At 41.2% G+C, this 26,397-nt stretch overlaps 1 protein-coding gene across 7 annotated transcripts in view; it reads left to right on the top strand.

The window, feature by feature from the left end:
• Positions 1 to 281: 281 nt before the first annotated feature.
• The window catches only part of LOC117553835 (sodium/potassium/calcium exchanger 2-like), a 46,195-nt gene continuing 20,079 nt past the window's right edge, over positions 282 to 26,397 (top strand). For 2 of the 7 annotated variants that reach the window (XM_034227946.1, XM_034228346.1), the window contains exons 1-5: positions 282 to 422; positions 1,429 to 2,470; positions 20,159 to 20,206; positions 21,408 to 21,516; positions 25,055 to 25,069. In XM_034227946.1, the coding sequence (XP_034083837.1) occupies positions 1,580 to 2,470; positions 20,159 to 20,206; positions 21,408 to 21,516; positions 25,055 to 25,069 (1,063 nt within the window). In that variant the 5' untranslated portion in view covers positions 282 to 422; positions 1,429 to 1,579. Of the gene's footprint in view, positions 423 to 712; positions 734 to 1,425; positions 2,471 to 20,158; positions 20,207 to 21,407; positions 21,517 to 25,054; positions 25,070 to 26,397 lie in introns of those variants that run through there. The other 5 variants (XM_034228271.1, XM_034228419.1, XM_034228026.1 and 2 more) reach the window with 4 other exon arrangements.

A 26,397-nucleotide genomic window follows, 5' to 3' on the forward strand; every position in this document is an offset into this window, starting at 1 on the left:
ATATTCTGCCACATTAGCAAGGTCTTTTTGAGCGGGGGGGGGGGGGGAGGGGGAGTCTTTTTTGTCTTATCCGGCACAGGAGGGATGCTGCTGCTGTGAGGGAGAGAGGTGAGCGCAGTTGGAAAAGCGTGTTTTTTTCTCTCTCTCTCTCTCTCTCTCTCTCTCTCTCTCTCTCTCTCTCTCTCTCTCTCGTCTCTCTCTCTCTCTCTCTCTCTCTCTCTCTCCTCTCTCTCTCCTCTCTCTCTCTCTCTCTCTCTCTCTCTCTCTCTCTCTCTCTCTCTACCAAAGCTCCTCCTCTGCCGTAGGAGAGCACAAACCGGTCACATTTTTTTTGCTGAATGAGAGCAAGAGGGCACGGGAGAGGATTTCCTAATTTCTATCTGGTGCTGTGCCGTGCGGCTGTTTCCTCGCCTCTGTTCAAGGTAAGGCACGCCGCGCCATGCGCCTCGCCACGGGGACTGATGTTGGGCTGTTTGGGTCGCAGAGGATGATCCAGCGGGAAGGGCGAAGGCACAATTGAAGGGCAGACAGGCAGAATAGTTGTCAGTGTGGAACAGGCAGTGCAGGCTGCGCATCATTTAAAAGTCAAACAGGAGGACAGGATGTGTGTGTTTCTGTGTGTTTCCTGAGCAGCAGCGTCATAGCGTTTACCACTGACTGCAGGCAAGTGATGACAGTAAACCGTTGGCCTTCGTGGTGTTTTTCTCATGTGAAAGCAGCAGGTTTCCCGATTGTAAGTTGTCACATTTGAACAGTGGGATAGTTAAAGCAGCAGGATGATCTGCGCAGACGAGCTTCTCTGTCTGTTTGCTGCATCGTGCGTGTGGAATCTGATGAATTTGTAAATTGGCGTGTGAGGGAAACCACTGAAAACACTTAATGTTATGCAGCTTATGTAAGTGGCCATACAGTGACCACAAGGACAATGCAGCTTAAATTAGAGGTTAATGCTAAAATGTGTGTATGTTATGTTCATTTCAGAACATATATTTTCCATAATGTATGTGTTGTGTTAATTAGAGAGTCCCATTACAGATTGCTATGAGAGAATACAAAAACTATGGGATGATTTTTAAAACTCAAAATGTGCCTTTTTTATACCTGCATGTCATTTTAACTGGTAATTAACTATTTCATTTTTATTTCTGTGGACAGTGATTTGTAACTGACAACAACAACAACAACAACAACAATCATTGGTTGATTTAGAAATTCTGTATATATAACTACTACCAACATTACTCTTGTTTTTTTAATTCATTTAAAGGTTAACAATAGATGACAATCAATCAGTTAATCACCCTTTGTTTAAAAATCTTTAAATCTTTAAACTTTGTTTATTCAATAACCAAGCAGCCTTTTTTAATTGAGTTATATTTTGATGTTATCAATGTTAATTTTCTGCATTCTGTTGACATTGTCCAGCAGAGGCTAATATGAGGACATCATTTGGCAAACCAGACCCTGGAAAGCACCTGCAATCTTTTCCCCTTGTTTGAAACTGAAGACAACATCATGTGTTGTCCCTGGTAAAACCCGCCCAGACATTCAGAGTGAGGACCCCACGCGCTGCTCAGACATGGTCTCAGATCAACCCGGCATGCATTCACTAGAGAAAAGGCCGGCGTCGGACGCCGCCTGCAAGCGGCACGCCTACCGCTGTCTGAGGAAGAAGTTGAGGCCAGTGCGGATCGTAGGGTTCGTCCTCAGCCTGGTGGCCCTAAGTGCTGTCTCCTTCAGTGCCTTCACCTGGAACTCAAGGGGGGTCAGTGAGCCGGTGCTCCCCCACGAGTCGGCCCCCCACAGGACTCTTCTTTCCACCCAACACCAGAGGGACGCCAATGTCTCAGCCGACATGCCACTAGCCATGAAATCTACAGCAGGGAACAACGAGAGCAGTGGGGATTACCCTCCAGACCTTTTCACCCTTCAGGAGAGGCGCCAAGGAGCGGTGGTCCTCCACATGTTCGGAATGATCTACATGTTCATCGCCTTAGCCATAGTGTGCGACGAGTTCTTCGTCCCTGCGCTGACCGTCATCACGGAGAAGCTGACCATTTCCGATGACGTAGCGGGCGCCACCTTCATGGCAGCTGGCGGCTCGGCCCCAGAGCTCTTCACCTCCATTATCGGGGTCTTCATCTCACACAGCAACGTGGGCATCGGGACCATTGTAGGCTCGGCCGTCTTCAACATCCTCTTTGTGATTGGGATGTGCGCCATCTTCTCCAAGGAGATCCTCAACCTGACATGGTGGCCCCTGTTCCGCGACGTCTCCTTCTACATCCTGGATCTGATAATGCTCATCATCTTCTTCCTGGATAACTTCATCTCCATTTGGGAAAGTATAGCGCTGCTGTCCGCTTACGCCGCCTACGTGATCTTCATGAAGTGCAACAGCACGGTGGAGAGATTTGTCAAGGGTTGCATGCACAAGAACCAAGTGGTAGAAGTAGAAGTACAGCCAAAGGTGAGTTGATTTCTTGATCCATAATGTTTTTCTCACACTTCCTTTCATCACCGTCTTCTCTGAAAATACTACTTTATTTGAAATGTCATATAACAAAGTAATGAGTATTAGCATGTTCGCTAATAGAACTGATCTTCCGTAGATACTCATACTCATCCTTTCACACAAATGCAGCCAATTTATTTTGATCTTCTTTGTTGTTCTCATTAAGTTAGTGAGCTTTTTCAAATAAGACTTCTAACACACAGTACGCAACAAGCAATGTCAAACAGGTTATACAACATCGACTTATCCCAAACATGTTCATTACTTCGGAATGAAAAGTCAGAAACTCAGCAGGTGTTATGTACGGTGTAATTTCACCCACTGAATTGACCATTGTGCAGTAATGCAGTTTAATAGATTCTGCACAGGGCTGACTTACAGTTCTCCACCGTGGGATTAATAAAACAAATGTGTAATTCTGGGTTAAGCTCTACAAATTGTGTCCCGTTCTGACAAACAAATCCCTTGGAAAATCTCAGGCTATTTTTTCCCAACAAATGCACAGTAGATTTCCCACAATGATGCGGTTTTCACACAGTTGCTTGAACATGTAAACCACATGCAGCACATTGAGGTGAACCACATGGCTTCAGGACTGTCACGGTTGTCTTGTTGGTTCAGTGCGGAGGTTTTTCAGTGAAATATTTTACTTTTTGCTCAACAGCACAAACGGAGAATACTCGGTAGGCAAGAAGCGTACAAATCATTACCTCTCGTAACATTCGCCCCCTCAATGACACTTAAGGGCAACAGACACTGCAGTGCAATTTGATACCGGTGTAGAGATTATCCAGACGGATTTAGATTTCTTTGTGACATGAGATGGAAATGAAATTTTGCAAAAGTTGTATTGTAAAGCTTTAATTAAATTGGGATTTATTCTGAGTGCATAAAGGATATTTAAACAGCAGATATCACAATGTTGGAAGGGGGAGGGCTCTCGAAGAAGGCAACATCGACATTAGATTTGCAGTGTGTAAACAGAAATGCTAGAATTAAAGCAAGCATAACAGTAATTATTGTCTATAGCCTCGGTTCTGGCGAGTCATTTGATTTATGGCTCCTGTGCAGGAAGAGAGTAAGAACGGAGGTGCACAGGCAGAATGCCAGAAAAGACCCAGGTGACCTTGAGCTGCAATGGATTCTGGGTACTTAGGTGTGTGTGTGTGTTTGTGTGTGTGTGTGTGTGTGTGTGTGAAAAGTACTTTAGATGGGGGAAAAAAATAGTGCGAGGCAGATGAGTCAATCAAACCCCATCATGTCTCTTCTCCGACGACGCTTTAAGATGCAGACCCATCTCTCCCCTCTTGCATTGTGGGTAACAATGTCACGGCAGCCCCTCCCAGCACCCTGCATTAAAAACATAGAATACATGAAATATATTAATAAAACATGTACAACGTTACAGGATAAAGCTTTTATTTTGCTTGCTAGGTTGTCAGCTAACCTCTTTTGTACTCTCTGGGTTACAGGGTTAATAGAACTAGAAGAGTACAAATATTATTAGAATATAATCATCAAAACACTCTTTTTTTTCTTAATCAAGCTTGGACACTTTGGGGACGTGTGTATTTCAAGACGCGTGGTTTATTTTAAGATTTAATTGGCAATTGAGTGTGTGTGTTTGCACACATTCTTACGTGACTAATGGAGGGTAAAACAGGAGAGCAAGGACAAGTGTCCTGCAAAAAATGATCGAGAACTTTCTACTGTCTTTCTATTTTTAAGCGATATTCACTACTACAGTATGAACTGAAAGAAGCTTTTTTAATATAAGTTAATAATTTCACAGTCATGCTGAGCTCCAAGGTGTTCTTAATCCTCCACGCAGTAGTGTTCAGAAGTGAAGTATTGCATTGGACCATAGAGTGTTATATGACGCCATGCCCTTGAACTAAACACTTGATTAAAATGGGCTTCCCTGAGATTATTGTATGCATTATGATATTGGGACATCCCAGTTGTGTGTTACATTGCTGCTACAGGCAGAAACAGAAGTGGTGTTATGGTGTCAACCTCAGAACAAAAGTGCGTAGGTTAGAAATTGGCAGTTGGCCATCAAAACCATATGATGATGTACGATTTTAATCTGAGAGCAATCAGGAGCGCCTTTTTCTAATGTTAGCAGATGATTTAAACATGCTTTATCAGTGATTATCAGCCTCATGGGGCGGATTGTGTTGTCCTTTTTTCCCACTGCAGAACTGCTTCGATTGCGTTTTTCTTTTTTTATTAACATGAAAAGTTTATTTTGGTGCGACTTGTTTGTTCTGCTCCTGGTAACATAAAAATAGCTGGCTTTGTTTCTCTTATGTCCTCGATGATATTGCTTCCAGGCAGAGCGTTAAATGGTGAGAGGAGGACTTGCTTTTCAATCATTTGACAGATCAGAGGTGTCATTTTTCCTATTGCCCCTGGACGAGCTGTAACATCATCAATACAACACGAAGAGAACTCTCTTTGTGTGGATGCTATTTAAAGCTATTGTTTTAAAGCACTTTGATGTTCAGCCTCCATAAAAAGTAATCTGCAATAATCTCTCTCAATCCAGTTAACACTACCTTGAATGTGCCATGCACTTAGACACTCTTGGAATTACAGCAAAATAGGAAAGCAAATACTTTTAAGGCCACCTGATGTATTGCCTTTGTTTTAGCTCAGTTTTGGTCTCCACTGCCTCTTGTATAGAAATGTCTGTCTGTTTAGCAGCTAACACTCCACTGTGTTCAACTCGTGGCTAACTGTGGCTCTTTGATGCTAGGCTAGTAGCGTACAGTTGGATCTTTTTATTTTAAAATGTGATTTATTTTTATCTTTCCCCCAAACAGTTTTTGAAGGATATAGTATGTACCTCTTAGTTCTGGCCTGATTGGTCAATCCCTTTCTTTCCCTAATGAGTGCTTATCTGCTGGTTAATCTCACACGTTGCTTTAGTCCACATTATCCCTTACTTAACAGAGGTATTATATCAAAAACTCCTTTTTGTTAATCCTAAAATATTCAGGAAGAGACTTTTCAATGCTATAATTTGTATATTTTGGTTGCGTTTGCCTGCAGTATATGTAGCATGCTGGCTTTCTGACACATCTGGCATGTTAGTCCTCCCTCTGCATTAAGGTCAAAGGGTGACTACACTGTCATACATCTTGGCCCTCAGAGCTACGAGGTACGAGGGTGGTCGGGTTTTAACTGTATCTCTCCTCGTAATTGTTGCACGTTCTCTTACAGTTAAAGGTCCCATGTCATGCTTTTCCGGTTATTACCCGTCCCGTTGTGTTATGAAGGTTTTTCTGCATGTAAACGGTCTGCAGAGTCACAAACCCTCAAAGTACACCCTGTAGCGAGTAAAACTCTATCACAGAAAAGACCTCCCCAAAGCGCCTCGTTGGAGATTTCTCATTTTCCATTGTTTACTTCGTGGGGATACCCAGAGGCCACACCCTCTGCCAGCCTTTCCCGAAACAAAGCTTCCCAAACACTTTCAGCGATTCATGCCGGATGATATGTACAGCGTAGGGCACTGAAGAACGATGCTGTTCCTACTTTGTTTGGACCAGCGGGAGATTCGGGTACACAACCTGTAAGTATTCATTGTTGTTTGTGTATTTATGATGTTTAAAACAAACAAGGTATCTACCACGACTGTTTAAATGGGTAAACGTTTTTCGGGCTACTACGTTGGGATCGCGGAGAAATGCTCTCCGCAGACCCATGCTCACAGCGTTATAAACTCTTTTTTTTTTACTAAATATCAAGCCACACTTATTGTTTTTACTTCGGCTGTGAGTGTTTGTGTGTGCTCAGGAGGAATTTTGCTTGTTCTAGCTGTATCGCCGACCTGGAAACCTGTCAGCTCCTCACAGCAGCTGCGAGCAGCAATGAGCCTCTCAACGTCCCGACCAACCAGAGCACACTGGGCTCACAGGGAGGGGGGGGGGCAGGAGCTCCAACAAGCCGTTTAGGACAGAGAGTGAACACACATACTATACAGAGATGCTGTATGAGAAACCAATGTGAGTTTGGAAAATTGCACAGTATAAATCTATTTTAGTATACCTCAACAATGGAATTATGATCAGTGGAAATGGCCATGACATGGGATCTTTAAGCTTCTTAGTCTGGTGGGGTTGTCAGTGACTTAATGGTTGACTCGGGTCTATGCAAAAAAAGACTGATTACTTACCACTGGTTTGTGCAGAAGGGCCAAAGGAGGTCACCAATGAATGATTCCTTCTCCCCACCATCTGAGAAATGCATACACTCCGTAAATCCTTACTCCACAGGCCGCAGGCACAGTTCAAGGTCGCAATAGAGCTAGCAGCTCGTACACAAGCTGGGAAAACATGGCGGTGCAAGATGGGGGAGTTTGAAAATCACTAGCTCCATGTTTGTCATGCCAGTTTTCACTGAGAAACAACAGATGTGTGTGTTCCACATTTGGCTGTGCATACTGATGGTGTTCCAGCAACTGAAGCAACCATTCGTCCAACCCTTTCTATTTATTTCTGTGTGCAAAAACACACATCGGTAAGCAAAGCTGGCATCTGAACCACTGTCCATATTGAGTCCATTATAACACAATATAATGTACCCTTTTTACAGTTAACCTCTCTTTAAAGAGCTAAGTTTAGACCTGATTTTACAGTAGCCCTGAGGGTCAAAAGCCAACAACTACTAAAAGATCATTTCAGAGAAGCTATACTATTATGCGAAACAACACTTCACTTATCAACATCTAGTTTTTTCTTGTGAAATGTTGTGTTTTGACCCTCGGGGCCACCATACTAAAATGGCTTGGATATATTGGGAGCAACACTGCAGACTTGCTCTGGCTGTCATGGCATTAGTGGGGTCTTTCATCATATGCAGCACCCAGCCCCCTCCTCAGGACCACCTCACCAGCTCTCCCCTGGCTTATCTTGTTATCTTGTGGCCTCTCATTGTTTCCTGATGGACTGACTGGCTTGTTTTTGAAATACTGGCTGAGGCAGATCAGATTAGCCAGCACTTTGTACTCTATGGCTTTATGAAAGAGTGACGAGCTACTGACATCGTGACACACCGAAAGTCAGAGTTTGTCAGAATTGATGATAAAGTCATTTGAGTAACATCATCTGACAACACATCACAAACAACCACTGGTTGAAGAGATAATATAACCTTCCAACGTATAGTAGTTAGTAGGTCAATTAAGTTAATCATATGACTCTGATGTACATTTTATTAGGCGCAAATACACATTTGTAATACATCATTATGTAACATTCGCACTTCTATCAGCCAGCGCTCCAACACATTCTACGTGATAGGCTATGGGGCGTGACATCTCTAAGCGGTTGACCAATCTCAACAGAGCCGGCCAGCTAACCAATCAGAGCAGACTGGGCTCTGGTTTCAGACAGAGGGTGAAAAGAGGTGCTGCAGCACAGGCAGTATGAGAAAATAAAGAGCTTTTTGAACATTAAAGCAAGAAAAAAAAGTCAGATTAGAGCCACAAAATACAAATATGAACCTGAAAATGTGCATAACATATCCTCTTTATGTAAATAAAAGAGGTCAATACTGGTATACTAATCTAGTTTTTTTTCATCATTCCACAATATTAGGTGGCTGCTATCGTCAATGCTGGATTAGCCAGTATGTATGGATGCATATGTTGGTTCTGCTGAGATGGAAGGTGCGACCTCTGATGTATTACCGAGCTATAAATAGCGCCACAGAGGCGAGATCTTCCATCAGGACGCGCTTCAAAGATCACTTACAAAGCGGGTTGTGTGCAGGCAGCAGGCTGTTTGTGCTTCCTCCTGGTGAATTCAGACGTTCGGGGCACCAGTGCTGATGCTGTACACCTTCTGTATATTCACACATGAGACCAGGTGTTACATGCTGCACTAATCATTTATAGAGTCCAATCCGAGTGAACTCCCACCTCATGCATCATAATACCAGGCTGCACTGCATGAACTCCGTCACTAACTGTTTATCTGAGCCCGCTGTGACGTGTTCATGGGATTATCTCCCATTATGACTGATGTCTACCTAATTTTCAGCAAAGTCCAGATGTGCACTGCTGAACTCTTAACAAATTGTAAACGCCGGCATGGCTGGAATGCACCATGCTGTTTATTACAGCAGTTTTCCAGCTGATTTCTAAGAGATGCTTTTCAAATATCCATTTTTAATTACAGTAAGAGTATGGTTTGTACAAATACCATAAACATGACGTTCACTTTTAACCCTAGGCATAAACAGATTGTGGGTCACTGAGATTTAAACAAATGTAATTGCTTTTTTCACTGTCATTTGAACAGTATGTGCCCTTGCCCTGGATTTGTGTATTTCTGTGAAAGTGATGAGAGTATTCATGTTTGTATACTTTCAAAAGGAAAGTTGTAGAAGTGACCTTGGTTTAAACTGAATGAGGAATACGTAGAAGTATATAATGTTTGTGCTGGTTTCATTCAGGCCCAAGGTTACTGAGATATGGGTAGAAAATAGTAGGACAGTTTTACAGCCAACACAGAAACCGTTTATCATGACAGTAGTGAAGAAATTGTTTTATTTATGGTAACGTTATCAAGCGAACTATAAAAAAAGTGAGCTGAGCTGGGGTGAATGCGTCTGCACACACCTCGGCAGTACAGACACAGAATATAACATCCCCGGGATAAACACCTCCTCTTTGCAATCATTTAAAAATAGAAATCCTATGACTTTGATCTCACAGAGTCCAAGTTTTATCATCTGTTCCAGCTGTGGCTCCTTGTCTAAATGGGGGAAGGGCGCAAGTAGAGCCAGTAATTAGCTTTTGAGGTTTTAGCGTATTGTAACGCACGGTTACACCAGTCAATACATATAAAGGTATCCTACAGAATGAAGTGACGGGCTATTCAAAACAGTATTGGGTTTAGGAAAAAAGGGTTTTCAAGCAGAGTTCCTTCTTTCCCTGTGTCTCTTCTGCTTTCTATTATTCTGCGAGCTCTTGGCAGTGTCCCTCGCCGGCGCCCTTCTATTGTCCAAAAATGAATTTAATTGCATTCAATGGTAATAATTGTGCAAACAAAGTTCCAATTTCCATCACAGGTGCTGTATGGCTTCCTCCTCCATTCTTATCAGAGTGGACAGCGGCTCTTCACGCGCTCCTCACTGTTGTGATTGCTTGGAAGGTCACTTATTACAATGTTTTTGTAATTATGAAAAGCACAATGTAGGGTTCTCATCAATGGATCTTATTATTTTTGCCCTGTAGCGATCATTACATATGCAAGGAAGAGCCATATTGGGTTTATCCCATTTACAGAGGTTTACACAATAACATTTACTTTTCTTATATTATATCAATGTTAATGTGCAAACAATGTAAGTCGCTATACAATAGTAAGTGTAGCTCTCCCTGAGTCTTAAATTATTCATATTTTCCCTCTGGAGCCAGTCTCTGGATCTGGTACCATGGACAACACCTCACTGCTCTTTAGCTTGAATATTAGTGGCTGCTATGTTGTGTTTAAGTTCTTCTCGTTCAACCTCACCCTTAGTCTTTCCTCTTTTGCATTTTTGCTAAATGTAATGGTGTCAGTTTACATCGCTCTTGGCATAAAAGGGCTACCAATAATATCTTGTAAATAGCTCAAGAAAATAAGTCAAACTGATTCGGTAATACAGCAATTAAGCTTAAATCTGTCGTGTAAAGCCAACTCCATCACACCCCTGTTGTCAGTCTTCATTTGAGTTTTCTTTGGTGACATGTGGAAGTCATGCTGTAACATGAGAAGGGTTAAAGGGACAAATGCAAATCATCCAGTTAGTAAAGGGCTGTTTCCTGAAATAGATTACGCAAACATTTGATGAAACAGGCTTCCTTAATCTAGCACAGTGGACCCGGCATGGACTGAAAATACATTTTATGACCCACACAGAGGATCTTAATAGGACCAGATCATGTATCTGTTAGTCTTTAATGCTCAATGGGAGTGTATTTTGATGTGACCTAGACAGTCTGAATAGCTCCTGCTTTCACAGCTGTCTTCACTTGAGGACCTTTCTATTTGATTCGTCTATTGTTTGGACCATAGGGTGATTTTAGCTCCTGAGGTTAGCAGGTATTTACATCACTAGATTCTGAATGAGCTAATGTGGTTGAAGGGCCCTTTGCATTTTCTTTTGCTATACCATTTTGGAATGAATAGTGTGCTGTTTAAGTCAGTAGCTGAAGGTCATGGAAGTCAAGGCCTGCGTATTTCCAGATTTAGCAGTTTCAGCTTCTGATATAAAGAAATTCTGGAAAACTTGAAATGAGAGATTGTTATTGTTGTCCTTAGGGAGGGCCCTGAAGGTGAAACGTAGAGGCTTGCAAGAAACTGAAAGCCTTATCGATCAGGGGCTATTTTTGAAAGCGGGGTTGAATTAGCTAATGTAACTGCACTGTAACAGCATCATGTGAAGGACACCAAGGTTGTTCGTGTATGAAATAACACACACACTGCAGTAAGAGGGAAAGCGTGCATATGTTTGGAGGTGGCCCAGGACTGCCGGGCCTTACATACTTAACTCCTTCCTTGGGGGGATTTTTGACCCTCAGCTTCAGCCTCACTAAGCTGCAGCAGCTGAACATTACATCAGTAATCATCAGAGTTGTTGCTCATGTAATACCCGTAATTTGTGAGCTCCAGTATGGATCTCAAAGTTGGCGGCGGATCAGTTTTAACCAAATTTAAGAGAGTAAACAGTTCAAATGGAAGTGATTGCAATCAGACTGTCTCTAATGTAGAAAACGCTCTGGTGCTCTGATTCTGCCGATAGCCTTTCCTCCTTTGTGACTGTCAGAGAGGGTCACCATTCGTTACGTCCATCACTGATGGATGTGTGATGCATGAGGCTGCCCCCCCCCCACCCACTGAAGCCCACCAAGGTGACCTGAAAGGGCTCTATCAGCATATTACCCGTCTGTAAATGTGACGCTTCCTCTGCACGCTTCCACCTCCGCTCCAGGATCAGGGTCTTCTGTGTGACTGTCTGCCAACCTGCTGACAATGCAACAAAACAACAAAGCAAGCCAGTGGTCAGGGAAATGTGAATGAGGTGCAGGAAAGTCAAAGTTGCAGCATATAGGAGAGTCAACTACAAATCCCAATCGGTTGATGATTCTGCTAATTAATAGCTGTCCAACCATCCATCATCTGGATAGTTGTATTGATTGTAACGTCCTTTTAGGCAAGGCAAGGCAAGTTTATTTATGTAGCACTTTTTAACACAAGGCAATTCAAAATGCTTTACAAAAAATGAAAGACATTAAGAAAATGGCATTTAAAATCAGTCTAATAAAATAAACATTAAAAGAAAAAATACATGGATAAAAGTTACAGTGCAGTTTAAGATATGAATAGTTCAATTAAAAGCAGCGGCAAAAAGAAAAGTCTTTAGTCTGGATTTAAAAGTAGTCAGAGTTGCAGCGGACCTGCAGGTTTCTGGGAGTTTGTTCCAGATATTTGGAGCATAATAACTGAACGCTGCTTCTCCATGTTTAGTTCTGACTCTGGGGACAGAAAGCTGACCAGTCCCTGAAGACCTGAGAGATCTGGATGGTTCATAATTTAGCAGGAGGTCAGAAATGTATTTTGGGCCTAAACCATTCAGTGCTTTATAAACCAGCAGCAGTATTTTGAAATCTATTCTTTGACACACAGGAAGCCAGTGTAAAGACTTCAGAACAGGAGTGATGTGATCCACTTTCTTAGTGTTAGTGAGGACTCGAGCAGCGGCGTTCTGAATCAGCTGCAGCTTCCTAATATATTTTTTAGTGAGACCTGTGAAGACACCATTGCAGTAGTCCAGTCTACTGAAGATAAAAGCATGGACACGTTTTTCCAAATCCTGCTGTGACATTAGTCTTTTAATCCTAGATATGTTCTTTAGGTGATAGTAGGCTGATTTAGTAACTGTTTTAATGTGACTGTTGAAACTCAAGTCAGAGTCCATGACCTAGATTTCTGGCTTTATCTGTTGTTTTGAACATTGCAGACTGAAGCTCAGCGCTAACTTTTATACGTTCTGCCTTGGCTCCAAAAACCATTACCTCAGTTTTGTCTTTGTTTAATTGGAGAAAGTTCTGACACATCCAGTCATTGATTTGTTCAATGCACTTACTCAGTGTATGAATTGGAGCATAGTCTCCTGGTGAAATTGTTACGTAAATTTGTGTGTCATCTGCATAGCTATGGTAACTTATTTTGTTGTTCTTCATTATCTGAGCCAGTGGTAGCATGTAGATGTTAAAGAGAAGAGGCCCCAAGATGGAGCCTTGAGGAACCCCACATGTCATATTTGTCAACTCAGATGTGTATTTACCTATAGAAACAAAGTTGTTTCTGTCCTTTAAGTAGGATTCAAACCAATTTAGAACTGTTTCCGAAAGTCCCACCCAGTTTTCCAGTCGGTCTAGTAATATGTTGTGGTCAACAGTGTCAAACGCAGCACTGAGATCTAATAATACTAACACTGAAGTTCTGCCACTGTCTGTGTTTAAGTGTATGTCATTGAAGACCTTTACAAGAGCAGTCTCAGTGCTGTGGTTTGGACGAAAGCCTGACTGGAACACATCAAAACAGTTATTTAAATGCAAGGAATTACTCAACTGTAAAATCATTGAAAAACAACTTTTTCAATGATTTTACCTAGAAATGGCAGGTTTGATATGGGCCTGTAATTGTTCATTACTGAAGCATCTAGATTATTCTTTTTTAAGAGCGGTTTAATGACTGCAGTTTTCAGGGCCTGTGGAAAAATACCTGAGTGAAGAGATTTGTTTACTATATGAAGTAGATCTGAGGCCATGCAAGGCAAAACATCTTTGAAAAATCCTGTTGGAATAATATCAAGGCAGCAAGAGGAGGATTTCAGAAGTTGAATAATGTCCTCTAGGTTTTTATCATTAATCTGATGGAATTGTGTCATGATGTCTGAATTGATATTAGGTGGACACAGAGACAACACATTTGCTGTTCCTGATGCAGAGGCACTGACTGCTTGTCTGATTTTCTGAATTTTGTCAGTGAAGAAGGAGGCAAAATCATTGCACGCCCTGGTGGATAGAAATTCAGAGGCTACTGACACTGGGGGGTTAGTTAGTCTGTCGACGGTAGCAAACAAGGCACGTGCGTTGTTTTTGTTTTTGTTAATGATGTCAGAGAAGAACGATTGTCGTGCATTTTTCAATTCCAAATTATAAAGGCCAAGTCTCTCTTTATAGATTTCAAAGTGAACCTGGAGATTTGTTTTTCGCCACCTGCGTTCAGCTTTTCGACATTGTCTTTTTTCTGTTTTCACGGTCATGGCCTTTCTCCATGGAGATATTTTCTTGCCAGACACTTCCTTTACCTTAGTTGGAGCAATGGCATCTATAACATTTTTAATTTTTGAATTAAAATGATCTACTAGCTCATTTACTGAGATGTTAGCAGGGGCAAGTGTGGAAGAAAAATTCTGAGTAAACATTTCCCTAGTATTTTCAGTTAAATATCGCTTTGTGGTTACCTCTTTTTGAACATTTTTGTGAACAGAAATAGAGCTCTCAAATAAAACACAGGAATGGTCAGAGAGTGCAACATCAGTCACCACAACCTTAGAGATATTCAGACCCTTTGAGATAATTAAGTCCAGAGTGTGCCCCTTATTGTGCGTGGGCTCCGTCACATGCTGAGTCAGTCCATAGCTATCAAGAACACAAAACAGTTATTTTGCCCCTCTGTCCTGGGGGTTGTCAACATGCATGTTAAAATCACCAACAATGACTAGACGGTCAAAGTCAATACACACTATAGACAGCAGTTCGGTAAAATCATCAAAAAAGCTTGCACAGTGAAAACATCTAAAATACACTTTACGTTTGAAATTCTGATAACTGATAAGCATTTGCTCTTAATTAACATAATACATATGGCACTTTGTGGTGAATAACAGTAGATTTGTATTCTTTATATTAAAAATAATGGAGTTTTTATACTTAAATGTCTGGAAGAGCCCAGTAAAATGTTTGATATAAATATCTGAATTTGTGATAAATGAGCATATGATATTGACTCATTTGTCAAATTGTAATTGTTCAATGGCGATCTACACCCTTTCTAATTTATATTCAAGTTGGATTCAGTTTCAAGACTAAAGGATAGTGAATTTCTGTTTTACTTATTGTCAACAAATCGCACATAAAAGCACAACAATATGAAAAGGTGAATGTATCCAAAGCCAAAGAGCTCCACTGTTAAAACATTGTTAAACACATCACTAAGTGACACTGTTACTAAGTGACATGTTCCTTCATTATGGACAATTAAGTATATTCTGGACCCATCCTGATTTCACAAGAGCTCCAAATGTATATTACTCAGCAGCTGAAACCAGTCTTATAACAAAGGCACTTTACTCTTGCTAGTGTAACATTTTTACTAAAAACTGCAGTGCCTAGCTGTATTTTGGATATTTAAAGATATTCACATTTATAGAATGGGCTCAGGCTGGGAGAATCTGAAAATATTGAGTTATTCAATAATAGTTTGGTTGTGTTCTTTAGCTCAGATTTGTTGACCAGCCTTGTCTTTTACGATTACTCAAATAAAACAAGTTAGCAGGTCTACTGGAGAAAACGCTTCAAGCAAAACTCGAGCATACCAAAACCGTTGTGTCCATTAAAAGTATAAACGTCCTTCACCAGCTGTTCCCGCAGCACCTACAGTATGTGTACCAGAATGCATTGCACATCAGGTCTAAGGAAAGTGTCAAAACGAGCCCAGGGTTGCAGAGCAAGCAATGTTTACTTAGCCATTACCTTGAGCTGCTTATCATGTTACGGCTGAGTTCCTGTTCACTAATAACATTGCCAACGATCTGAGATGCTGGCCAGCCTCACACAGCACACCTCTGGATCCTGGGTTCAGTTTACAGGTTTGTTTGTTTTCCCTTCATGTTCAGCAGCCAGTGGCTCTAAATGTCTGTGTGTGTGTGGAAATAGCTGGACGTTTACAGCCTCTTATATAACATAAAGTCATGCATAACGTCATCTGTGCATAATGCATACATACCGGGTAGTCATGCTAGCCACAGGGACACTAAGAGAGACAGAGAAGAGAATCAAACATTCATTGATGTTCATAGGAATAGCTTATTAAATCTCCCGATTATAACTGGAAATATATCATGATAAAGCATGTTTTAAATAGTTTAAAAATAATTGAAGAATTTAAGATTAATGGATAAAAACCTCAAAATGATAAATAATAGAGAGCCAGCTATGCACTGTTTCCATGCATGGACACACATACAGAGTAATCAGATTAGTACAATAGTTTGATTTAACTACACCGGGGTAATCCCAGAGCACAATTGTTGTGTTGAGGCACGCAGAGTGAAACAATGAGGCTGAATGAATGAAGACAATCCTGCACACTGCTGTCGGAAAAAAAACACTAAGAATGTATTTTAGCCAACATTTGAATACAGTATTCTCCAACAACATTTTGATATACTGTGATTTTCTCTTGATGTTATTCACTTAAAAGACGATAAACTATCTCCCAGCCCTAATTTGCCTCAGTAAAGGCATTGCAACAGCAATACTGAGAACAGTGAGAACTGTACTGTGAGTTACAGTGTAGACATGTTTTCCCTATAGTCGATACCCGGTAAAACCAGGACTATCCTGTGGCCTCGGGGTGACTACGGTAGAGCCAGCGATTGAGTTTGGTCTGGTTACCCTGTTAGGAAAATGTCTGACAACAGCTGAACCGGGGAAAAAAGACAATAAATAACTTTAATAAAAACTCTCAGGTCATGCAGGAGAGGCGAACTAAAAAACCTCTGAGGTAGAGATTGATGCAGTGGACACGCTGGCAGAATATAAATGTAGATGCCTGGATAGGAACTTTTGTTAAATCTTAGAAACAAAGCACCCCATTCAACCTTTTATTGTTTACAGATCAAAACCGGCTCTGATCTGACGGTCATTATTCTACCTCTTGTGTTTACTCCGCTAACACATTACAAGCACAGTCTAAATTGAATCTGGTGGATAAATCACTTTAGGAACTTTTTATACAGTCAGGATTCAGTAGCAGTAGTACAGAAGAAAGTGACTTTACAATAAGAACATGTGACTGAAATGTCTTGTTCCTGATCTAACAGCTTTCGGTGATTTACATTTACTTGCAAAAATGACACTGCATTTTTTATTCCCCTATTTCACTCCCAAAAGTCTGATTGGTTCATGGGAAGGGGGTGGGGGTGAGGGGGGATGGGAGTAAGAGGAAGCAATTTTGGCTTAGTCTTGGCGAGCGTTGCCTTGTGGGAAATCAGCGTGGTGGCAGCTCCTGTAATTAGTTCTGCTTGTTCGAAAAATGAAGGGGTTACTAATTAGCAAGTGGATGGCTTCTTGACTTGTTGTGCATCTTTTCCCCTCCTTTCCTTGAAGATCATCATTATCGTCTCCAGGCAAAGCGGGGGGGGGGGGGAGAGAGAGGGAGACGCTCATTCGTGCTGCTCAACAGTTTAGCTCTCACGAATGAATCTAGATGGACAAATCTCGACGGCTGTTCTGCCATGCTCTGACGGACAGGCTGCCTACTGTAAGCACGTGCAGTGAAAAAAAAAAAACGCCCGGAGCTGTGCTTTCATTTTGCAAGTTGGCTTAACAAGACATGAAGTCAGCTTTTTCACATATCTTTACATACACAGGCTCTCAGATGCTTTATTTATAGAATATCCACATCTACTACAGCTTCAATACGTCAGAATTTCTCATGCAAGGCCTTCAGATCTACAGTAACGTCACTTTTGTCACCACACACCCGTCAGTCCATGATTCATTTCTGGCTTTTGTACATTATTACTCTCTACATTTCCTTGTGACAAGCATTAAAAAACACTATTAAAGCTAGGATGGGTAGTATGTTTTAGAAATATTGTTATTATATCTGTTCAAATACTCAATTAATAATGATCATTTTGGGGGAGTATCTTTGGAAAAAGGCCCCTTTCTTGCTAGATTGAGCAAATTGTAGATTTAGTGCTGCTAGCTACAATTATTAGTAAGAGTTTACTTAGGCTGGGTTTTAAAGTTGGATAACATTTTGGTCCTGGCTTTCATATAATCCACATTTTGATATTGGAATCTGATTCCCGGCAAACTGCCAGAAAACCAAGCTGCCCTGCAAAGGAAATGAAGGGAAAGTGATTCAAAAAGTGGCTCATAAGATTTATGTAATGTCATACTGATTACCGTTATCACACGCCTTATGTGTCCAGGGTATATTAAGGAGTATATTAAGGATTTTGAAGGATCATGATGGATTTAATCAAACTATATAAAGTGTAAGAAAAGCTTTTTATTCTCCCGTGTAATTTGGCTTGGATGTTGCAGCATAAAGGAAATGCAAATGGTACCATCCAGAAATAGAGCCCTTTGTGCCCTCAAATTGAAGACATATAATCCGCGGATGATGTTTTTCAAATCTGGACTACCAGTTCTGCTTTCAGCGTTTTTCACCAGATTTCTCCGAAAGCCTCTCCCCCCTGTTTAAGCTGTTGGCAATTTGAGTGTTGAAAGCGGAAGTATTTTTGCATGATGTCACACTCTCCATCGATAATTCCCTGTTACACGGCCTTACATGCATGCGGCTGCAGAGAGACATTTATCTCCCTCAGCTGATCCTCTTCCAAGAATGATCCTGATGGAACGTTACGTAACAACTGGAAGGCAGAGCTGCCGGTATTAGAGGAACACACAAACTCCGGAGAACATACTAATCTCCCCATGTGATTATTAGTCATAATATTTAACGTTGGCTTAATGAGCGGCCCGCAGCGTAATCTCTATCTGGCACGTTCACCTGTTCCCTCCTAACCCTCCTGACTTTGCCTTTGAGGGAGGGTGATGTGGAGTTTAAATAGAGTTATTATACCTCAAATGTGCAGGGAATCACCCAGAAGATATGAAACGGTGGGAAAATGAGGTTATAGCAGAATAGCTCGCTGGAAAATGTGTGGATTAGTTCAGCTGCTACATTTCGTTTTTGGCCAATTTCAGCTCCCTGATTTCTGTAATTATTCCGTCACTTTACAGAGGAAACCCTAATGTATGGTAATGTATAGGTTGTTAAACAGAAACACTGGGACACTGACACTCATAATGATTTCTCTCTCAAAAGGAAACCAGCTCCCAATAAAAGTTATTTCAAGGCAAGGTGAATTTGATTAGCTAAATGTGTCATAAAATCAACAAAAGGAGCCATAAACAATAATTGTTCTTCTTTCAAATACAGAATGTTGGGACGAATGTTAAGCTTTCACCTCACGAGCCGGAGCTGACGCCTCACTCCTCCTTCCTGCTCCATATCCACAGATTTGATATTCAGTGCAGCGTCATTTAGCATACGAATGAATCACAGGGTTTACAAGTCTGAAGGCTCTTTCTTCAAATGTGTCAATTTGCCCTGAATGTTTTAAACCCTTACAAGATCAAACTGGATAATGTTATGCATTTCATTTGGCATTGTGCACTTTATCAACACACATCAGTGCCTCCACATTTGAACAACTCCTCTCCGAAAAATGTGTAGGCTGTGAACAAAGACTTGATATTCAAAGATCTGAACAAAAGCTTTGTGTTCGTTCCTCGAAACAGAGGCCTTCAGCGTCATTTCACACACACACACACACACACACACACACACACACACACACACACACACACACACACACACACACACACACGATTTTGGAGATGAAGTGAGCGCCCTTTAGTGAGGCAGTTGGTGAAAGGCGTTTGTTTCAAAAATAGACGTTACAGTGCTGCACATGGCACGATGAGATGGCAGAGAATTGAGGGATTGTTTAAGGACTGGCTTCGCTTTGACATGCTCACTCTCACACAAAGTTATCGCGTTAAATTTGGCAGCACGGACACAAAGTTTCAGAGTTTTTAGACCACTCGAGTCAAAACTAGGCTATTTTAACTTTAAGCTTTATGACATGTAGATATTGTAACTTTGTATTAAAGACAATGATACAGCTCTAACAAAATTCATTGCAATATTTCGTCTTCATGCAATAACACAAATACGGCATTTAACTGTGCTTTTTGATAAGTGGCACTTATTTAGTTTCAATTGAGTTGAAACACAGGTTTCTTTTTTCTCCATGTTTTCAGTTGCAATGCTGCAACCAGCAATCTATGTTCTTAATTGCTTTCTTTAAACATGGTCGACTAGCTCCCCGGTATCAAGAAAAAAAAAAAATGGTGAACGTGTTTGAGTTTACGTTACATAAGCATTGCATGTGAAATAGGAATACTGTATATCAAATATATGTGAATGCTATTTTTGAGGGTATTTCAAGGAAATCCAAGTAGACAATCTGATGTTGCTCAGCTTGTGAGTGACTGTGTCAGCAGGCACAGTGGGGGGGGAGGAATCTGTCACTCAAGTCTCGTCCTCTTACATCACAGTTGATCGTCACATCACTGTAACTGCAATGTCTCTCTAGCGTCTTTTCGTCTTGTCTGTGTGGTTGTGTGCGGCATGCTTCACATCTATGTCCTGTTTTCTCTCTCTCTTTCTCTCCCTCTCCCCCCTTCTACTTGTTCTTCTCTCTGTGTTGGATGAGAAGACAATTCCTGTGACGCCAGAGGATGAAAGCAAGTTGTCGGTAGGTCTGGTCTGATTGACACTCTTCTTCCCGTCTGCTTCTGTGTTTGTCCCCGTTTTCTGTGTAGATGTAGCTTGTGTTTCTCCCCACCATACTGTGAAGAAGACATGTACACTGTTATCCCTGGCCTTCAGAGAGTAGCTCCCCCTCTGTTTCCTGAAGCCTTGTTACAACACTTACACTTTGCACGCAGCATGCAAAAGACAACCGAGGAAGAAGCATGTGTTTACAAGACTCTTTTTAATGCTGTTAAACTTCCTGAGAAAAGCATGCCAGAGTGTTAACCTTTCACCAGGATTGCGAAGGTTGAACAGCAGAAGGAGTCTTCCCGGTGGCACGGCGAAGCGTTGTCTCTCCTTCCTCCCGTTCACACCCATACAGGCCTGTGAATTAGCACCTCACACCTCCTACTCCTCAACTGTGCGCAGCCAAAAGCGGACTCACTCCAAACAGCTGCCGCCTGCAACGACGCCACATGTCCCAAAGTTCAGCCCAAACTGCTGGAGTGACCTTGGCTTGGATTCGTAACTCTGTTTTTCAGAAGCCCAGGCACTTTACGATAGTTACACTGCGATGCTGCGAGGTTTTATGCAAAAGAGGATTAGGGAATAATATTCCAGACAGCTGGGATTATTAATGGCTCGAGTAAAGTGCTTACAATTGATAGACTGATGTTAATATCAGAATATTTGATTCATGACAGACATAAGAACTAGTTGTTGGAATAAAGATAGCTATTTATTATTGAGGTTAAAAGCTGGGTAGCACTTTTTATGCCACCCATGTCTATTATGCGTTATAAACATACTTATGATATGCTAGAATATGCGTTTTATGTTATGATGCATACTAACAAGACTCACATTATTTTTATAATCTGCACAGTACAGTTAAAGTTATAAGCACTTATATTTGTTCATAATGCTTTATAACAACACATTATTAATGTAATTATTCCAACAACTTGAAATATAATAGATGCTGATCCCTCTGTGAGTGACCTGCAGTCATGACATATTACAATATTTGACGTTTTATATCCTGTTGTGATTATTGTCTCAAAGCATTATGAATATTAAACAGTGCTATAAAGAGATTATAACGCATTTTAAGGCATAATTACAGATGTGGCCGTAATAGAAAGTGTTACCAGTCTGCTGCAGCAGGACGTTTGATTGACAGCGTGTTTCTCCTCTCACAGGCCCGGCCTCGGCTTCAGAGGGGGGGGAGCTCCGCCTCCCTGCACAACAGCCTGATGAGGAACAGCATCTTCCAGCTCATGATCCACACGTTGGACCCTTTAAGTGAAGGTAAGTCAGGCACACACGTAGAAAACTCCTCAAAGATACATCTGACAATTGGTTTTTCCTCTTAAAAAACTTCTTTCAGATGTACTGGATGTGAATGGAATCCAAAAATCCATTACCTTTACTGTCAGAAAACTAAGCACATAACATATGTTCATATCCTGAACCTAATTTTTTGGCAGCACCATATGTTGTTTCTGGCAAAGTTTTAATTTAGTCCACAGTTCAAATAGAAAATGTACTTTTATCCATGCATCTGCCGTTTCCACAATTAACATTTTGTCCTTCTAGCACCTATGTGCCAACACAGAAATGATTATTCTTTAAAATAGCCTATCCGTAGAGACGAGGGGAGTGCGGTGCTGTGTCAGAGCTGAGGTGGAAGATCATTCTACTTTAATCCAACATCAAGGCCTATTAGCTTAGCTGAAGGAAATGTAAAACAGCAGTGTCAGTGCTCGGCACGGAGGGGAATATGTTAATGGTGCTGTGAGACCAGGGGAAAGAAAAATGTCTCATCAGGGTCTTTGTTTAGTGAAAGGTCTTATGACGATCAATCCTAAGGCTTAAAAATATGAATATTAATGTTGAATGCTAATTCCTGTTTACTGACTAATATGGGTGTTTATTCCTTTTTCCCCTTCGAGTTTCCATAGTAATGTATTAACAGTGCGTGGCGTTGGATTAAAAGCATCAGTGGTGGTGGTTCTACAGAAAATAAACAACATATGGGAAGAGCCTATTTCTAAGCTCAGAACAATGACCAGCCTGAATATTTCCCCTCTGGATGGATGTGACCTCATTAGCAGATGTCTTCTCTCTGAAAATGACTATACATTCCTTAAAAGCCAAACCTAGAATGAGTCAGCTCAGGAAAGATTAATAAGCGTTGCCGAGATGGGCCTTAAAGTGTCCATTAACATGCATCAACTCTGAGTGTATTCCATCTCGGAGATTATAATGTAAATCAGAGGCTGCTGCTGCCTGTTGTATATGTGCCGGAGAGCAGGTAAATACTCCACCCTGCCCCTCCTTTAAAGCCTTCTAACACGCCATAATGATTGTACACTGAAATATTTACTGCTTGTTTGACAGCACGACGATTAAAAGACGGCAGAAAATGAAAGACAGCATTTGGGTTTGGAATTCAAATCCCACCAAGCATCTAAAAACATCAAAATACATATACTGTGTTATTTTTGAGTGGATTCAAAATTCAGTTTTTTGATTCTGCCAAGATGTTATATCACATTTGACTGATGAGTCTTCTGGCAAAAAATACTGACTGGAAATAAATGCACTGAAGCAACGACTAAAGTGTGACATGACGGGAAGATTGAATTCATTACCAGAAAGAACAAAAGCAACACTTTGGGCTGATTATGTAGAAATGTCCATGTGGGTCGTCTTCACACATCCAGCAAAACGTAATGATATTGGCGAGACGTGGTGTGATCGTGTACAATGCACATTTCCTGATGTCATTAATGCTAAACCACATTTTATCCGGGATATGGCAGCTGAATCTATGAGAGGCGGTGCTAACTGTCCTTGCGTGCTCTTCTGCTTTAAGTGTAGCTCAGCTGGGCTGTCGGGGGGGAAGGCGGCAGGACTCAAGCCATACATTTTTTATGACCATTTCTCAAAATAAAGTCGCCTTCGCTTCCGAGCCGAAGCAGAGTCTGAGGTTGTTTTGCTTGGGCTGGGAACTTATTACATTTGTCAGACTTTCAGAGTGAGGGCGGTTAGAGTGTTTGAGCCTATAGGGGTTAAACACTTTTCCAACAAGCACATTAAAATACTTTCCTCCCACTACATCGTCCTTTTAGCTAGTGGTAACACAATTGGGAGATTTTATTTTTCAACAGCGGCCTGTTTTGGGGTAAAATAAACCTAAATGAATGTGTGTGTGTTACGGTGTGTGCAGGAAGCAGGACCCAAATGCAGATTTAAGTGTCAAAAAATATCTCCTTTATTTCAAGGCTATACTAGAAACAAAGACAGAACAGAACACTCACCGAAGACCAAGTCAAAACACAAGACGAACTGACAAAGACAGACAGAAAAACCAGAACTTAAATACACACAAGACTAATTATACAAACAAGACACAGGTGAGGAGGGAGGAGAAAACACAGGGACACCAGGTGCACACAATCGGGTAAATTAGACACACCAGGGAAACTAACGACAGGGAACCACAGACAGATCTAAACAAGACAAGACACAACGCAGACAGAAAACCAAAGACAGATCTAGACAAGACAAAACACAACACAGACAGAAACAGGCAAGACAGGAGGTGAAGACCTTTCAAAATAAAACATGAAACAAAAGACAGAAAAAGACAAGACAAAATACAATAAAGACAGATCTTGACAGTGTGGGTCTCTGTGTGTGTGTGTGTGTGTGTGTGTGTGTGTGTGTGTGTGTGTGTGTGTGTGTGTGTGTGTGTGTGTGTGTGGGTGTGTGTGTGTGTGTGTGTGTGTGTGTGTGTGTGTGTGTGTGTGTTGTGTGTGTGTGTGTGTGTGTGTGGGGGGGCGGGCATGTGTGTGAAAAATATATATGGGACATACACTTAATTGCTTTTTCACTGGACATGGATTACAAGATTAATACCACTCTCGATGTCATACATATCATGATGTTGTGACATATTACAGTACCATAAGCAAAGCAATATATTTAATTTAGAACAATTGTCATACTAAAATGAGCTCACACAGATTTGTTATACAATCAAAACAATTATAACTGTCACATTTACCATCATGGCAGTAATTTGTGTGCAAACTGACCCACTGTCTGCAACAAACCTATGCATACTAACTATTCATTTAAAATGTTGGTGTATTTTTTTGGAATCGAAACCTCATCACAAGGCATAATATTGTGATACTAAAGTGTATAGATATTTTGTCTCCTATATCCAGATGGTGGTTAGCTTAGCTTAGCTTAGCATACATATGTGCTATTGCTCTGACAAACCCAGGCTAGCTGTTTCCTCTTGTTACACACGAGAGTGGTTTCAGTCATCTCCTCTAACTCTGGATAATAAAGCAAAAAAGTATTTTTCCCATTTATCATATTATTTTCGGCTCAAATATTTATTTCTCACATGCATCGAACTACAACAAGAATGATAACTATAAAAATGACCCCAAAAGGTAAATTGTTTGAACTCAAGTGTAGTCAACACCTGACATACTTACAAGTGATGTGGTGGGTAATCAAAAGCCATCTCATTACCAATGTGTTTTTGTTCTGCAATGTTAAAATGGTCTTTCAACATGCTTCCTAACAGCATTTATAACAGCATCTCTCCCCTTCCTCACAGCTCTGCGACTCCTTATGAACTATTTTCTTATTTTTATGATCTGAATTTGTTTCTCTGCACGGCAGTTACAGGTCACCACATATCCTTTTTTTTGGGGCTCCTACACAGCTGGAATCAATGATTTACTGTTCTCCAATATCACCTGGATTTATGTTCTCTCTGCTTCTGTCATCCTCTCTTTCTTTTCTCCTACTGTCCCCTCAGAATTTGCTGACTCTGGTGAGTTACTACTCTAATTTCTGTACCCCCACCCCTCCCCAACAATTCTCATTTCAACAGCCTGGAGGAAAGTCTCCTGCCCGACGTGTCCCCTGTAAACGTGTCCCCCGGCGCCGCTGTGCTGTCTGTCCCCTCTGTCCTCCAGAAAGCTCATTCTCTTCTGTGGATGTGTTCCCCCTGGAAACCCTCTGTGACCATTTCTGCATTGTTTTCCCCATCGTCCCTAATCCTCTCTCTCCTCTTATCAACTCCCTTTGCTTTGTCTTGCTGCTCTCTGTGAGACAGGCGGACGCCCAAAAACGAGGAATCTTGTTTATTTCCTGTCCTCCTAAATATGGACATTCAGGTCTCTCAGCTCCACAACGTTGTGCTTCAATCATGACTTTTGGTGTTTCGGGCAAAAGGTGAAAAGTTGTCAGCTGTTTTCTCTCGGTCCTCCTCACACGCCCTTCATCAGGAGTCAATAAGATCTGGATAAACTGCTCCGGATTAACATTTGTTTCCCTCTTTCACAATTAGCTGTACCCACAAAGCTGTTATCGATTATTCACATGCTCCATGAGGGGATACAGTATATTATTCAGCATCCAAGAACAACATCTTTCTTGTTACCGTCCTTCAGTTTAATAATAGCTCTTTAATCCTGCATGTTTTTCATTGGAGAGAACATCGTAATAGTCTGGTACAGTTAGTTCCCATCACAAGTGCCCTCATCTCTTTTTCCATCAGTGTGGAGCTACAAACAATATCACTTAGGAGTGGCATCAAATATTGAACCACAAAGAGAGTAGGGCGGAGTGGCTCTCGCTCTGTCTGAGCCTCAGTGGAAGCTGAAACAAGCCTCCAAAAACAGCACTCACTATTCTGCCTGCGTGCCGCCTTTGGCTCGTCCCCTCAGTAACATTCATCACTCCGAGATGTGAACTCTGTGTCCATCGCTAGGGATCGGAATCCAAAACCAGTCCCAAAATGTCCGCTCTATCTTAATCGTATGCCATTTATTTTATTCATGCTAGCTTCTTTTTTCTTGCATTGGTTTTTAACAATCAGAATCAGAATACCTTTAATAGTCCCACAGAGGGGACATTTACATTGTTACAGCAGAAAAGAGCCAAAGACAGCTTAATGTTAATTAAGTAGCATGCATAAACAAAAAGATTATAATAAAAAAAGTTACATAATTTACAAAAAACACATCCTGTAACAGTTTTGAGGATTTAGCAACCAGGTTTATATTGCAGTTATTATTGGCATATATATATATATATATATATATTGCACATATTGCCCAACAATACCAGAATCAAGAAAGCATGGCTAATTAAAAA

Source organism: Gymnodraco acuticeps, unplaced genomic scaffold (genome assembly GCF_902827175.1).
Source record: "Gymnodraco acuticeps unplaced genomic scaffold, fGymAcu1.1, whole genome shotgun sequence".
NCBI lineage: Eukaryota > Metazoa > Chordata > Actinopteri > Perciformes > Bathydraconidae > Gymnodraco > Gymnodraco acuticeps.